This window comes from Phyllostomus hastatus, unplaced genomic scaffold (assembly GCF_019186645.2).
Source record: "Phyllostomus hastatus isolate PE091 unplaced genomic scaffold, TTU_PhHast_1.1 phas_contig_137, whole genome shotgun sequence".
In the NCBI taxonomy this organism is placed as follows: domain Eukaryota; kingdom Metazoa; phylum Chordata; class Mammalia; order Chiroptera; family Phyllostomidae; genus Phyllostomus; species Phyllostomus hastatus.
Window position 1 is genome coordinate 2050267 of NW_025333583.1, and position 17134 is coordinate 2067400.

The 17134-nt window shown below is 37.7% G+C and overlaps 1 protein-coding gene across 6 annotated transcripts in view; it reads right to left on the reverse strand.

The window, feature by feature from the left end:
- Positions 1 to 1197: 1197 nt before the first annotated feature.
- The window catches only part of AGFG1 (ArfGAP with FG repeats 1), a 64462-nt gene continuing 48525 nt past the window's right edge, over positions 1198 to 17134 (reverse strand). The window contains exons 6-14 of one of the 6 annotated variants that reach the window (XM_045852892.1): positions 15345 to 15464; positions 12877 to 13086; positions 11714 to 11894; positions 8798 to 8877; positions 8187 to 8279; positions 7190 to 7237; positions 5055 to 5213; positions 3967 to 4052; positions 1198 to 3410 (exon numbers count right to left, since the gene is read on the reverse strand). In XM_045852892.1, the coding sequence (XP_045708848.1) occupies positions 3351 to 3410; positions 3967 to 4052; positions 5055 to 5213; positions 7190 to 7237; positions 8187 to 8279; positions 8798 to 8877; positions 11714 to 11894; positions 12877 to 13086; positions 15345 to 15464 (1037 nt within the window). In that variant the 3' untranslated portion in view covers positions 1198 to 3350. Of the gene's footprint in view, positions 3411 to 3966; positions 4059 to 5054; positions 5214 to 7189; positions 7238 to 8186; positions 8280 to 8797; positions 8878 to 11713; positions 11895 to 12876; positions 13087 to 15344; positions 15465 to 17134 lie in introns of all 6 variants that reach the window. The other 5 variants (XM_045852883.1, XM_045852923.1, XM_045852914.1 and 2 more) reach the window with 5 other exon arrangements.

Genomic DNA, 17134 nt, shown 5'->3' on the forward strand with positions numbered 1-17134 from the left:
TATTAACCAATTTCATTATTACTGAAATTCATATAAAAATAAAATATCTGGTTACAATTTCAACCAGAGTTTCAATTTTTCCCACCCAGTAAACAAAAACATGTAAAAGTTCAGGGAGTATGATGTTTACAACTAAACATTATTATTCCAGAAACACACATATTTAAAGTGTAATGCAATGTTTCTCCAAGTCTGGTCTGAAGACACTTGGAGGGTCCCCAAGTCCAAGGTCCAAACTATTTTCATAACCCTAACAAAATGTTTCCACTCTGTTTCACCCATGATTTTACAAGTGCACAGTGGAGTTATCCAGTGTCCATATGCCACGTGATATAAAAAGAATCACAATGAGGATCCAATTCCTGAGCCAGATATCAGAGATGAGCAATTTTAATGTTCTTCTCATTGTTTCAGGTAACACTATTTTTATCAAAAGTGGTATTCATCTTAACATATGGGTTTTTATTATTATATTTAAATAAACATAGTTTTTAAATGACAGTATTAATTTAATTTTTAATACAGTAAATTTTGACTAACACATGTTATATAAAGAAAAACTCTTCAGGGATGGTCAAATATTTTTAAGAGTTCTGGTGCTGAGACAAAAATGTTTCAGATCTATTAGTAAAATGGTATGAAAGCATCCATTTTACCAATTTACAGGAACTATGGCAACATCGGTGTGCTGGGGACGGGGACCGCTCATAGGTGACGGGGACCGCTCATAGGTAAAGCACTGGTATGCTTCTTCCGATTTACAGGAGGAATTATTTGAAGAAAGAAGGTGATTATCTAATTTCTACTTTCACAAAAATGAAAATACAATAGGCCTTTAAACTCGACCAACAGAGTTTGTCACCCTAGAAGAAAAGAAAATGTTCTGTCCTGAGGGAAGATGGAACGGGAGGAAAGATCTGATTCAATCAGTAAGCCTGGAAGCATGGTCTCCGGCCTTGCCACCTTCAAGAATCTCCTCCTTTTCCGCACTCGACGCAATTATGGCGGTCTGCGTAAGACCAGACGCACACCTGAGGATCAAAGTCTAACCAAAGAAGATTTAAAACCACTGTCAATCCGGATCACTTCCTTAAGCACTTCAACATTTTAAGCACTCATTTCAAGTAAGTCATTGAAAGTTCCCATTTAATTACAGAGTTCAGAATTTACTCAGAAAAAAAAAAACAGTCTTTAAAATTATTTTAATAACTGTTTAATTTACTTTTTCCTTAGATGGAAAGCCTAGGAGGTTAACTGGGCAATGGCCTACAATTATATATTATAACTTTGTACATATGGATTGTTTGGGACCCGATACAATCTAAAACATAGACATACAAAGACATTTCTTAAGTATCCCGTCCATGAAAAAGGGGCTGGAGGGAGACCCATGAAAGTAGAGACACTTCAAGTATACACCAACACACACCACAACCTTTGCAGCATTCGTTTAATTCTGAAGGAAGAGGCATACTGCTCGGAAAAGGGGCAGAGGCCTCCAGCCTTCTTATCCGAGGGTTCAGATAAGCCCCACGTCCAGCTGGATTTGCAACAAGCAGCAACGCTGTAACAAGCCTCAAACACTACACAGATTGAATACGGTAGGTTCACTCATGTAGCCGCCACTGGAAAAGGTATTCAACATGAATAAAATGTTTGAGGAAACGGATGTTCACCTCTTTTAATACCAAAGCTTTAAAAAATGTTTCTAATCATTTTAAGATAAAACTTTACAAACACGTATGTCATTTCACTTTTTCTTGATGACAGAGTCCTAAGACTAGACAGTTACTAGAAGAGGATGTAATACAGTGGTCTAGGCTAAGCTGGCTGCCCCTACACCAGGCGGTCTTCACTAGTGTATGCTCTTCACGTTTTTCTTCTTAGTTGTGTTCTATCTTCTTCCTTTCAAGCCACCGCTTCTGAACTGCTAATATGCTATGGGCTGGGAAATCAAATGATCAGTACAGACTCTGTGACTTATGTAGGATGGTCAAAGGCATTAAAAAAAAATTCCAAGTTTCCCAGTTGTGTTCTGTTTTGAAGAGAATGCCAGATTATGTCTGGATGAATGAGGCATTATTGTACATAAATACTTAAACAAGTTCATTTGAATATTAACAAAAAGATTTAACTAAACATTAGTATCATTGCCTTTTTAAACAAGGTATTCTATAGCTTTAAGGTAACAATGGGTTCCAGTTCCTCTGCCCCCAGAGATGAACATAAACAAATGTCCTATTAATAATATCAGTTTGTCCAAAGAAAAAAATCTGAGGTGCAATCATGTCACAGTTAATGCATGTCTGCTTCCAATACATTCAAAGACAATATTTTTTAAATCAATATTTAAAATAGGCCTTTTGTAGTCTGAGAATTCCAGATACTTTAAAAAATTTGTAAATACACATACATGCAAATTTTTCATATATACAAATTTCACAAAATTAGGAAGTTGCACAGAAATCAGAAGGATTGTGGTGAATCTGACAAGCTACATTTAAATGCTTTACCACTGACACATTCCTGAATACAGCAATCATAGTAGTTTTAACACATCTTCTACATGGCCTTTTTATAAAATTTTCTCTTTGAGACAGAAAAGTTCATCACTAGGCGTCTTCTGAAATTCTAATTTAAGAATTCAAGATGTTCTCAATTCACTACTCATATTTAAGGCCACTTTGGTAAAGGCATTGCAGCAAGAACACAAAAACAATAGCATATTTTCTAATATTTATTTTTTTCACCTGCAAACTGTAGCAAAACATGATCAGCTTTATTATGCAGACAGGTATCCTTCTACATTTTTAAAGAATTTAGGCATGTATAAATAGAAGAGCTCTTTAGAAAGGAAAACTTCAAGAATGAATAAAACCTTCCAATTCCGACTTTGTAACTTTCCAGTAGCAATGGTTAAAATGGTTTTAGGTCATTCATTCCAAGATACATGACAGCACCTGAAAAGTGGCTGATCTATTTCCCCAGTAACATTTTTCACATAACAATGTGTTAAAAGTTACAAATACTGATATGCACAAATAGCTAATTTCTAAGAAAAATATGTACAGTACTGCAGCATAATGGATGTGGTATCTGCAATAACTTAATATTAGCCAATTTTTAATATACATGATACCGCTACCTTTTTCTGCCAATTCACAGGTTAAAAGTTGTTACTGGAGCCCTCTGTTTTGCACATATTACCTGGTGTTTAATAAACAATGCAGGCTTTTTAAAGACTTCTCTTGTGTTTAAAGCTAAGATCAGTGAAACAAGACAACAGTGCAAGAGGCGGAGATGTAATGTGACCATGTAAAAGTTCGTTCCAGTAAAATGTCTATATAAGGCTATAAGAAAGGATTGGTTGATGAGCTTCCTGTTGGAAATTGTCCTGTCGGTGCACCAGTCTAAAGAAAAACATAAGGCAAAATAAATAAATAGACAAGAGTGGTATGTGTGGAAAAGATGAAAATATTGAACAGGGTTTAGATTAGGATTAATTATTGGCAATCTAATTTACTCACTATCATTATCAGCAATATACTACTATAAAACTATTAGGTGCCAGGCACTGTGTTGTATCTTTTACATACACATTATTTCATATAATTCTCAAAACAGATTTTAAAAAGGACTCCTTACAAAGCTGCATTTACGGTTCAAACCAAATCTGACCAAGACCCCTCTTCGCATCCACCCCTCACTAAATGTACCACCGCTCGTCAGGTGTTACTTCGCCAGGAAAGCTGATTTACTGTCAACACTCTGAGTTCAACTGATTAATGTGGTTTACTTTTTTAAGTCACAGAAGAATCATGCAGAGTGGTTGCCTCAATCTGTACACTCTTTCAGTGCCTTATCAGTAGAATACCCAACAGCATCTAAGAATCACATCCTGCTTTTCCTAATTTGAAAATAAAACATTAACGACTTCTAAAGTGCTTAAAATTGTATCTCACTTACCATAAAAGGATTACTAGATACTCCAGCAGCTGCAACTTGACCAAAAGGGGTTACCACTGGCTTTGTTTGTCCAAATGCTGCAAAACCTGCACCTTATTAGAACAGAACCACCAATTATAATCCGCAGCTTTGAGAGACAATCTGAGGTTTATAAAGCCTCATAGTGCATTTTAGAGAAACTCCTACCAGAGCGACAATCATAAAATATCAATGTTGAATTGTTTGGGCTTCTGCTCTTTCAAATACCAGAGACAAACTTCCTGTGAAGTCTTGAAAGAGCTTTTGTATTACAGCTCTCCTGAAATGGTTAATTCCGATTTGTCGCAGCTGCACAAACTGCCGACTGACATTCAGAGGGTGTGGTAAGTAGAGGAGCTTGTGGCGATCTGACCGGGCCGTGAGGCCCACAGAGCAGTTTCTATGTGAACATCACAGCACTTCTCAGGAGACATTTCATCATTATGGCTCTGCCATGGGGATCATATTTCCAAATTTTTACCCAACTACTGATACTCACTTTAAAAAAGAAAATGTGTAAAATGTGTAACCCTAAAATAACCCTTGAATCTATGGATTTCAACCTTAGTCATAAGCACAGGGCTGGGGGGGGACACGGGGGGGGGGGACATGACGATGACAAACTGGTCTCTACTGAATCTTCCTGAAAACAAGCACCAATTCTAACCATAAATAGTTACTCATTTAGAAAATTAGTCTGTCACCATCCACCCCCCCAAAAACCCTACAAAAAATGCCATACAATTTTCTGATGCAAAACACAACACTCTATGTCCTTGTCCTTTAAGTTTCTTTTTAAAACCAAGAGATGTAACAGGTCACAGAGAAACGAATAAAAAAGACGCTGGGGATTCTGAGAAAGAAGGGGTCTCTTCAGAGACTGCTTTCTCCTAAATCTGTAATCTCATCACAAAAATTTACTAATTCAGTCCATTTTGCAAGGCCCAAATACGCATTTGGTAGAAAGCGCTACAACGCTCTTCAGATGAGTCCTTCTGCCCACACACACAACTCCACGGCACACACAGGAGACCTCGAGCGGACGGACGGCGGGTGGCATCAGACCTTACCATTGGGCTGCTGGGGAAAGGCCGTCTGCTGAGGGAAAGCGGCCTGGGCTGGGAAGGCGGGCTGCTGGAAGCTGCCGCTGAAGCTGGTGGGGAGGCTGTAGGGCGCGGGGGTCCCGAAGCCCGTGGGCATGCTCATGGATGCGGTGCCAAAGGTCGCCGCTGACGGGGAAGAGAAGGGGACCACTTACACACACAAGGGTACACTCTGTTTCTCCTAACATTACAGAAGAGACATCATTTACCTTGAAAAATATTAAGATGTACATTAAAGGCATTCTAAATTTCAAAACTCGACAAAGTTATTAGTAAAGTTTTAGTGCTATATAGTGTAACAACGTATACAACTGTATTTCCTAAAACCCAATAACCAGAAAAAAACTTAAAGAAAATTTCTCAAAATGCATTAATAAAGTTCTAGTCTAAACAGCAGTCTACTTTTTTGAAGCCCATCACCATAAAATTCACATGAGTACACACTAGTTTACTTTTTTAGTTTTGTTTTACTATATACAGTAAAATACCCAAATGTTTAATTTTATCTTCTGAATTGTGTGCTATAATGTAACATGTGAATTTCTGGAAAAACAAATAATCTAAAACCTCTGTAAAGCAGCATACCAAAAATAGCAAGACTTATAGGAGAAACAAGGTTGGAGGCAGGCCACGCAAAGCCTATGCAGGCTTTGTAACCAGAGCCAAAAACGGGGAAGGAAGATCTTAATAAAAACACTAACACAATTGAAAAGGCATGTTACCCTCCTAAAAAGATCAGTTCTAAAAGAAATTATAATACAGACTCCCACATTCCTTTATTTTTGGAAGGTAAATAAAGACTTCTTTGGATAAAGGGTTAAGAAAGATTAGGATTGCGGAGTATAAAAATTAGGGCAAAGTGCACAAAGAATGAGAAGAAAGTGCAGTAAGTATTCTTAGAAGAGGCCAAGCACGCAGGGGAAGTGCACAGTGGTCAACGCCGCACTCCGGCCGGCTCGGCAGGTCTGGGGAGGCTGCGTGAACTGTGCCTGCATACGTGGCCGTCATTCCCCATTTAGGAATCACCTGTGAACGAATTCCCGTTACAGAAACACATGTCGGAACAGAAGAGTGTATTGCTAAAGAAGGTCATGTGTTCTAGGACAGGTCTCAGTGAAATATAAGCCAATAATGTTGCTTTTAATACAGTACTAGTAATTGCATAGTGAAATAGTTTTAGTGTGATGCTATTTTTAAAAAATTGTCTAAAGCATGGACATTAATACTAATAATGTCACAAAGAATTACCTTTTATTTTTAAAAACCTTTAGCCCTGACTGGTGTCAGTGGACTCAGTGGACTGAGTGTTGGCCTCTGAGCCAAAGGGTCACTGGTTCAAATCCCAGTCAGGGCACATGCCTGGGTTGCAGGCCAGGGCCCCAGTGGGGAACACACGAGAGGCAACCACACATTGATGTTTCTCTCCCTTTCTTTCTTTCTTCTTCCCTTCCCCTCTCTAAAAATGAACGAATAGAAAAAAAAATCTAAAAAACCCCCAATTTTTAAAGGTCATAGATGTTGCCAAGTAATCTAATCCTTGTAATCCTCATGTTTATAACAATGATTCTCGATGGACCTAATTAGAATATCAAAAAACTTTAAAAGACTTTTTTACTAGTGAGGAGACAGAAAGGAAAAACAAGCCACTAGGAAGCAAGTGAAGAGCACACTGCACGGGGAATGGGAGGGTTCGTAACAGACAACAATGCATGGACAGAACTCTGACACTGCTTTCTAAGACAGCGCTAAAAGCAAAACTTGGATACAGCTAAACCAAATCAAACTCCATGGGTATCAAAATGCGTCACTCAAAGTACTATAAATTCAAACTGAGGAAAAATAACGGACAGAGCTATTAACATTCTAATGTGACCATGGAGGTAAGCAATAACACTTTTCAGCATTAAAACAGAAATCGCTACGCAAGATTTTCATGTAACTGTAAACATAATGTAATCCAATGCCACACATTCATGCCCACTCCATTTTAAAACATGGAAAAACTTAATTCCACATGCAGGGGACCAGAACACTAGCAGAAGCTTCCACAAGCAGGCAGACAAACTGCCACATAAATCTAGACATTCGTTGTGGCCACCTACCAAAATGAGCGTGAGGAAACACTTGAGAATGCATTGCTCCAGAAAGGCCTCATGGAAAGCCGTAAAGAGACCAATGTCAATTAACTTACGGTAATTATTGTAAAAAGAGAAGTAAGTATTTTTGCATTAAGAAGTTCTAGAAATTAGAACGTGCTGTTAGAAAGTGGGCAGCATAATACATGGTGAGAATACACCCACAGTCTTCTTATTTGGACTCTATGCATGAACTTTTAACATTTACACTGTGAGCAATAAAGGGGAAATTAGAATAAATATCATATGAAGAAACATTTATAAAGTCCATCATTTTAAATGAGTGCTAACATTTTTTTCATGTAAAGATACAACCATATTCATAAAAAGACTTGTAGGTCTTACGAGTTACACCCAAAAATGCTATTCATGGGATCATGTAAAATGATCTAGCATCTATAAAGTCAAATCTTAGAGAGAGCACCTAAATAATGCTTGACCTTTATTTACAATTCTTTACACTGACTAGGTATACATAAAGGTGAGTCAAGTAAGCTAATGAACTATTATTACGAGGGGAAACTTATTGGCGGTAGCATGAGAAAGGTGAGCCACGCCTGCAGGTTAACATACAATGGCCGAGGGGAGAGAAAGAAAAGTGCGTCCTGGTCACACCTTTCCCACCCGGCGTGGCTGAGGTCAGCCAGGTTACACAGAAATACATATAATTAATAGAAACAAATTTAGGTTGTTATGTGTTTGCTTTAACCACCAGAAGTGCAATTGTTTCTATAACATAGGTATATGCATTTTAAGTTAGCATACCTAACCAATTAAATTTGGGGAAATGGCAATTACGACGCGAGCTGCTCTGAGTCTTGGTTCTGTCCTTTTCTAACTACAGGAAATGCTTTAACTTCTGTAAGCTTCAGTAAGAAAGAATCCTTCTTTTCTAATGTTCTCATGGTTTTTTGCAATAAATACCCTTTCCAAAACTTGCTGTTCTGGAGTCTGTATCTCTTACCTGCTGCTCCTCTGGCATTGGTCTGAAACGGATTTGTAGAAGACGCCACAGAAGGACCAGCAGCCGCAACAAATGGGTTCGTGGAAGGCGTGGCTTTAAAAATTATAAAATACATTACAAAATCTAAATACATGTATATTCAAATACTTAAAACATTTGTTCATGTATTTATGAAGATATAAAACAAGAGCTTTCTGATAATAAATACCATCGGTCTGTCTTCTGGTTCCCCTAGAAAATGCTACACAATACACATCCGGGCCCTTTACGAAAACCAGTGTATGCATTAATCCCCCTTGTCCATGATTCCACTTTCCGCTGTTTCAGTTACTAGCAGTCAATGGCGATCCAAAAATATTAAATGGCAATTTCCAGAAATAAACAACTGATAAGTTCTGTGTGTTAATATGAGTTATGTGATGAAATCTTGCTACATCCTGCTCTATTTATTTAAGGGCACCAAAGCACAAGAGTAATGATGCTCTCAACTCGGACAGGCCGAAGCTCTACATGGGGTTTGGTGCTGAGCCCAGTTTCAGACCCCCACTGGGGCGTCTGGAAACGTTATCCCCTGCATATACGGGGGACAAGTGCACAGCGGAAACACGCACCTCCAAAGGGAGCAGGCACACTGGAAGCGGCAGGCTGTGTCTGTGCAGGGGCGCCCACGGGCACCGCTCCAAAAACATTGCTGAAAACAAATATTGAAAAAGTTCATATTAAAACAAAAAGGATAATCTATTTAAAGGGTGGTCATAAAAATGTGGAAACAGATCATTATGAACATATCATGTATCAGAGAAGGTGCCAAACCTTAAGTCTCAGAACTCAATTACATGCTGGAAAATTACTGAACACCCCAAAGAGCGCTGGTTTCTGTGTGTGTGTGTTCGTGTGTGTGTATTCTATTTATTTTTAGAGAGGGGGAAGGAAGGGAAAGAGTGAGAAAGAAACATCAACACGTGGTTGCCTCTTGCATGTCCCTCACTGGGGACCTGGCCCACAACCCAGGCATGTGCCCTAAAACTGGGACTTGAACTGGGGACCCTTTGGTTCATAGTCTGGCACTCAATCCACTGAGCCACACCCGCCAGGAGTATGCTGTATTTATCAACATACACAAGTACAAAATTTAAAACAGAAATTTTAAATAATCTTTAAATGTAGCCCTGGCTGGCGTAGCTCAGTGGATTAAGCTCGGGCTGTGAACCAAAGTGTCGCAGGTTCAATTCCCAGTCAGGGTACATGCCTGGGTTGCAGGCCATGACCCCCAGCAACCGCACATTGATGTTTCTCTCTCTCTCTCTCTCTCTCTCTCTATCTCCCTCCCTTCCCTCTCTAAAAATAAATAAATACAGTTTAAATAAATAAATAAATAATCTTTAAATGTAGAAATAACAAGAAAGCCATTACATGCTAACATAAATGGCATTTTATGGTAACTATGTTTTTCAAACAAAAGGAACTTAATGGCAACAGTAACACTGATATTTCTGCAAATCCCTTTAATGGCTGGTTTAACAGAACATCCATCTGTTGTGATTTGTTGTTTAAGCTGAAGTACATATTTTTAAAAAATGGCCTCACCCACATACTTGAACAAAATAGGAGCTTTAATAGCTTTTTCAGATAACTGTGGACATATTCTTTGCCATCATACCCAAAACAGTGCTAATTTCCTAAAGGTGAGGTGCAACATGGAACTTGAAAACTTTTATAGTCAACTTCTTTGTACTCAATCAAAGCTAACATTCATTAGTCTCTCTTGCAGTTTAAATCTATCTTTTAACAATGTTATAGCATCTGAAAAAGACTCAATTCCAATCTTTCAAATGTCAACACATTGCCTTATCCAGAACCAAAACAAAATTTAAAAATCACATTAATATTGCCACTCATCTCATCAGAGAAGTAATGGGAAGCTATCAAGTCCATGGTAGTGTCAATAACTTCTCAAAATTCTAATATTTGCTTAAATATGTGAATATTACCAGTTATTTTCCTTTAAGTGACAGGCTTAAATAACGTTATTTTTTCAGAAAAAATAGTCAAATACCCAAATCTGCATAATCATGGCCCGCCTATCAGCTATCTGTCAAGGAAAAACGGTGGTCCGTATCCCAAGTGGCGGGTTCGCCCCACAGCAACCAAACCTGTTCCCTTTCCTGAAGACAGCCATCACACCTCAGCACACAACACACCTGCCTGATGCACACCTTGCTTCAACACAGCACACAGACATGTTTGAGGAGAAAGATTTAATACAATTAATCTTTTGACTGCTTCATCAAGAATATTCATAAGAAAAACTACCTTGAGAATACTCATAAGTAAACCTGAATGTACAGTGGCAAGAGAAATGCAGCGATTATTTGATAGCTACCTGTACGGTTTGGTGCCAACGGCCTTAATTCACGCTCAAGTGCCAGCAAGTTTTACCTGACACTATTTTTGCACCACCAATACAAATGCCAACTAGTGGGAACACACAGAATCGCTCAAAATTACTACAATTAGAAGTGTTAACCTCACAGATCCCTTCAAAGGGTCTCAGGCAGTACTCAAAACCTCCCACAGACCACTGTAATGCAGGACCACTACACCATGTGTTACGTATAACCCATGTGTCCAGGTTTTAGGGCCGCTTTGTTACAGTCCACTATTACACAGGTCTAATGCAGACAATATTAATAAAGCAAAAAATATGTAAATACTCTAAAGTTTATTCTTTGTATGTAATTTTTCCTACCTGGCATATGGAAAATATAATACTGGAGAGACCAAGGGGTAAGTTACAAACCTACCATTTCTGTCCAGAAAAGGTGCTAAAGGAAAATAAAAACCTTCTAGGATAACAAAAGAAAAAAGAAGAGACAACGCACAGAGATAAAAAACAAAGAGATGGATAAAATGTATAGGTAAGTCACCTGTACGTCTGTCGACCTGAACTCTAAAAGGAAGAAGTCAAAACTGTGAGTTGTTAAGGATCTAATGTTGTTAGACCCCTTGCTGCCAGGAGTCCTTTCGGACCAGAGGTATGTGAACACAGCAACAGATATGTCTACTCACAGATACCACCAGTATGACACTGAAGAGATACAGAATCAGTACTGGGTACCGGGGCAAACATTTTAAAAATGCCTATTAATAACTAAGGCAACATAATGTTACTTTCAGTGTTTGGGCTTCGTAACTAAGAACTGTACCTTAAAAGTACATAATTTGCTAAATGGATTCTCTGCTGAGTGTAATTACATCTGTATATAGCTGTCCATTTTGAGATGTGTATATACTCTGAATTACATTTTGGTATTCAAGAAAGCAATAAAACCTTTGATTAAACAAAAGGTAAAATTAGGCAATTATCCAAGGATTATCCTGTAGCTAGCAAATTAAACTCAGTTTCCTCAAATTTATAAAAATATTCAATAACTTTAAAATCATGCTCCCCAACAGCCATCATTTAACACGACTATTCAGAGTTGAGGAAAGCGGTCCACGTGGAGCAGCACTCTGAGACCGGGTACCTGCTGGCGTTACTGGTGGACGTGTACGCGTTACTGGAGGTGGCCGCAGAGCTGAACACGCTGTCCAGTTCTGCCAGGGCTGCGTACTTGTCTGAAGACGCGCTTGGCTGGCTGGGAACGGAAACCACAGAACCAACAGGAGCTTTACCTGTGGTCCCAAAGCCACTCCCCTGATCACCACCTGTGCACAAACACATTACAGCAAAGATTAAAGGTACACTTCCAACTTATCAACCACGTCGGCTATGAGACAACATGTAAATTTGAGTAATCAATAATCTAGAAAATATTGGACAAGATTCGTTGTGATACATACCACTGGGATAAAGACAGAATACTGCTTCTATAACAAAAACTAAGCCTATGTACCAGTGATACATCTAGACCGTGCATAAAGAAGAAATTCTCAAAAAGTCTATGTAACATCTCTGAGAAAGGTGCACTTCATTCAAGGAAACATACAAACTCATAAAATGAAGGGCCCTGAAGTGACCATCTATTGATGTCAGCTTCCCAGGGTTGTCCATGAAAAAATCAGAGACAGTAGTAAGAGGAAATATTTACTCAGTGTGCACTCTGTGCCAAGCAGGGTTCTAAATGCCTTACATGCGATAACATATAATACAACACCATGGCTTCAGTGCTATTTACTGCCCTCATTCTGGAGATGAGAAAGCAGGCCCTGCAGAGATCAGAGCAAAGCCCAGGCAGAAAGCAGACCCCTGCTCTTCCCCACTGCCCTGTGCACTCTGAGAGGCAAAATACTGGCCTTAAGGCCAATACTAGGCATAAACACATACCGTAAAAATCATTTTTAAAAAATTACCAAGACATGAATAGAAAATAGTTCAAAATGAATATATTATAGAAACCACCAAATAACTTTCCAGTCTGTTCTAAGATTCTTAATCCTGTAAGGCTTTAGAATAGTAAAGCATGCTTTCTAAGACAAAATTAAATTTCTGTCAAATTATTTTCTTTCAAAACCAGAAGTACAGAAATTAGTTTCTATGCCTGCAGTTTTACAGTAGAGATTTCAGATCCTCAAAGTCTATACAACTACTGAGAAGAGCACAGCATCCTCAGATTTTAATAAATACAACCAAATTTAAAGGACTGTTTAATACACAAATAAGCATTTGTTTTATTTTGAGTTTGATTACCTTGCCCAGCACTGAAGATATTGTCTAAATTAGCAAGCGCTGCGTATTTGTCTGCTGTCTGCAGACCAGCTTTGTTGGCTGAGACTTTACTAGCAGCTGCTGCTGTCTGATGGCTCTGGGAAGCATTGAAGGTTCCAAAATCAGCACTGGAGGACTTGGGGAAGTTATCGAAATGAGCAAAATTAGCATTTACTGATCCAGCACTGCCACCTGTAACAGAATAAACGAAACACTTGAAATTTCTAGACTTTTCCATATGCTGTGGTAGATTATATGATAATTCCTTCCTAAATTAAGTGTTATATGAGCAATCCTATATTCCTAAAAATAATAACTGCCAAATAATATTCAATTTTAATCATCTGCATGTGACTTTTTATAATTTGCAAAACTAGATTTTCACAAGCCCTGGCAAAATGAAGAGCTACAAATTTCTGTGTGTAATGATCCATCCTGAAGTACAGAATCTAATTCACCTGGTCTAAGACTGGTTAGTTTATACAATATTCAGTTATATATTGACTTTTAACTAGTTCTCCTGCTAACAAGTATCTGACACTATAAGCTTTTGTATCTGTAGTGAAGACTTGGTTGAAACAAATTCGAAGGTAGAAATTTAAAATGTCTAAGATGTACTATTTTTGATCCAGAATTTCTTAAATAGATGGTCTTTTAGCTCCAGACTTACTTTATTTAAAGAGCTATTATTTAATTCCACATAATAATTTAATGCACATGGTATCCTCATTAAAATCATGCCATACTACACAGCTTAAGGAATAAAAATTATTGTATACAAAAATTTAAATATTACACCCATTTTTATTTTATAAAGCATAATTCACCTAAAGGTCACTAAAAGACAGTATACTCTGCTAAGACTTTACAGTCCGTTCTGTAGTCGAGAGACTTCTTTAGAGCACGACCGAAGACTGAAGCCGGCATACTGCAAGCTATGCTTTTGACCCTGCGCCTCTGACACCAGTTCTTTACGCCTACACGTTAGTTTCAGCAATCAAAATGGTACGGAAATATAGTTTTATATTAAAGTGATAGCAAAGCATGTATAGGTATTTTTAAAACAGAATGGATAGATACCTATTTGTGGAAAAAAAACTTTCCATCAATCACTTTTTTAAACATTCCAAAATAATATATACCAATAAAAGTTCTCAGGAATTAAAACTCTGCTTGTTTCCAATTAAAATTAAGTAATGTATGTATTGAAAAGATTGTGATCTGGCCCTGACTGGTGTGGCTCAGTGGGTTGGGCATCATCCCACAAGTCAAAAGGTCCATTCCCAGTCAGGGCACGTGCCTAGCTTTTGGGCCAGAGCCTTGGTTAAGGGTGTGCAAGAAGCAACAGATGGATGTTTCTCAAGCACACTGACATTTCTCTCCCTTTCTTTCCCTCCCCTTCCCTCTTCTCTAATAATGAATATAAATAAAAGACTGTGATCTGTTATAAGTAGCTGATAAACAAAGTATATAGTACAGCCTTTCAAAACTGTATGAAACTTATTTCAAATTATTAAAAATGGAATTATGAAATCAACTAACTCATTGCATACCACTGTGTTCTTTGAGTTTAGGAATGGTGAAGGGGAAGTAATAGTGAGAATTTACAGATTACTGAATGATATAATTAACATTCTGTTATTGAAAAGCCCATGAAATACAGCACAAAGCAAATTAGTAACAGGAGCCCACTTGACAGCAGAACTTACTGTTGGCAGCCTAGAGAGGAAGAGCTGAAGTAAATTCACCAGAGCTGTAGCTAGATGAAAGCATTCTAAATACTGAACAGCCACAAATTACATAAATGATAAAAGTTAAAGGAAAAAAAAGATAATTGAAAGAAAAACCTTTAAGACAATACACAGAGTTCAAGTTGAAAGCAAAGCAATTAGCCAAAGATCTAAACAAGGGTTCAGTAACTTTCTGAAAACAATGTAGTTTATGGGAGAGTATTCAATGTTTAAAGACCAATTCCTGCACAGAAAACTATTTCCAAGTTTCACTAAAGTGATCCTTAAATAGCCTACTCTTGACTAATAACGTTTATTTCCTTCAAGTTTGTTGCCCTAAAAATTACTTACACTTTTAGTTCTATGGAAGCTTCCTTTACTTAGATCAGCTTCCTTTCTTTACTTAGAGCCTAAAGCAATGTGTTCTGAACCCTGAAACACTGTCATAATTTGTCGTTGCATAGGAAGTTTAAGGAAGATTCATGTGCAGGAAAAGGAGAATAGATGTGAATTAGACAACACACAAAAGAGGTCAGAAAAACAAATGAACACAGAAATTATAAAATAGAGATTTCAGGTTTCCCCAGAGCTTTGTAAGATAGAACTATTTTAAAATGAAATTATAGAATTTAGGTTTAGAGTAATTTTCAAAACTGCACCTAGCGAGTTTTACTTGGTCTTTAAAGGACACAGTCAAGCACAGCGCCGGAGAAGCTCTACCTGTCGTTTGGGGCCGAAAAGGAGAGTGACTTGCTGTGGGGAAACCCCCACAGTTGCTCGAGCCACTAGACTGTCCGAATGCGTCAAAGTTTGCAAAGTCTGCGTTTGCAGAGTTCTGGGCTGTGAATGGTGAGGAACAAAACATGTTAATGAATGTGAAAACTACAAATAAAAAAATGACAAATGAATTTAAGAATATTATGAAAAGTCACTATACCTCAGAACTCACTTTAAAGACACACAGAAATCAGATTTTAAATCCTACACATGTTTAGCCCAATTCCAAACAGTTTAATTTACTAAAGGGTATCCAGAAATTTCCAATAACATTTTGCACAATGACAAATTTGCATACAATACCCTTTGAGTGACCACAGGAATAGGACTCTAAATGTAACTCTATTAAAGAAAACTCTGAATTAAGAGCACTAAATACATGAGTTACAGTAAAGCAGATAGAAATGCAGGATATAGGATACCGTCTGGAAAATTTAGATTCAAAATGGCACTGAATGATTCATAGGCTGGATGAATCTACAATACTGATACAAAATGGTTTAATTAAATTAATGTTCTTTTGTTTTTTTTTTTAAGTTCACAACTTTGTCATACCATGGCATATAAAAACAAAAGGAAAACAAATTTGAATGGAAAATGAGAGAGACAAGATTATTAAACAAATGAAAGATATTCACATTCTATTACAAGCCTGTCATTTTCAAATACACTGAGTGTGAGAAACAATGAAAACTAGTACAAAGTATAATATAAGTGCACCTCACACCAGTGGAAAACAGACCCACTGGTATTTTCCACTGGTCATCAACCTAATAGCAAAATTCTAGGCTTCTCTAAATTATGTAACTGAATCAAATAATTCAACACCTGTTTTTAAGGGCCAACACAGATGCCGGGTAAGATTTTCATACAGGACACGATGAAAACGATCAGACCGGAAAGTGGCTGATAGGAGGGAAAGGACGCGCTCAGTGGCACGAATGAAAAGACGTCCAAAAGACGGGCAGCATCCAAGTCAGCCGCTTCAAACCCTCGCCGGCCTTTCCGCTGCCAGGAAGTTTCTTGCAAATGAGTATGGATGTATGTAATAGCTAAACCACGTGTTTTTATGGTGAAAAATTAGAAACTCAAATAGCTAGTAATGAAGGAACTGATGAAATATATTAGAGAATATCATTATGATGGCTATAATACAGCCATTTAAAAAATCATGTAAAAAACATTCAGCCCTATACAAAAATGGCTATAACAAAGTAAATAGGATAAACAGGTTAATAAGTTCCAGGTACATTTTCACCAGCTATTTTGTTAAATATGGTATTGCATACACAGAAAAATCTGTATTTTAACTCAAAATAGAAAGATATCAGATAATATTTCTGTTTGTCTAACTTTAACAAGCTTTTGTAAAGAACATACATTCTACTTGTAAACAAAACCAAAAAAGTTGCTAAACAGGAATATTTTCCACTAACAGAGCAAAGCATATTTTTGGGGGGGAAAAAAACACAGGAAAACTTAAAGCATTTTGTGTAGTTGCTGTTCTGTACATATCTCAAAGGGTATGACAGGAGGGGAGGAATGTACCTAAACTAGACCCCCGTTTTACCTGGTGCCTGTGACACTTCCCTTTCTGGGTGATCACCCCTGGCACTTCTGAAATGTGGGGTGCTATCCTACTTGGCACTGGTCACACGTTGTTCTTGAAAATCTTTTACAACCACGTCTGTCTTACCTCTCACACACTATACAGAAGTACCTAAGCTAAAAGG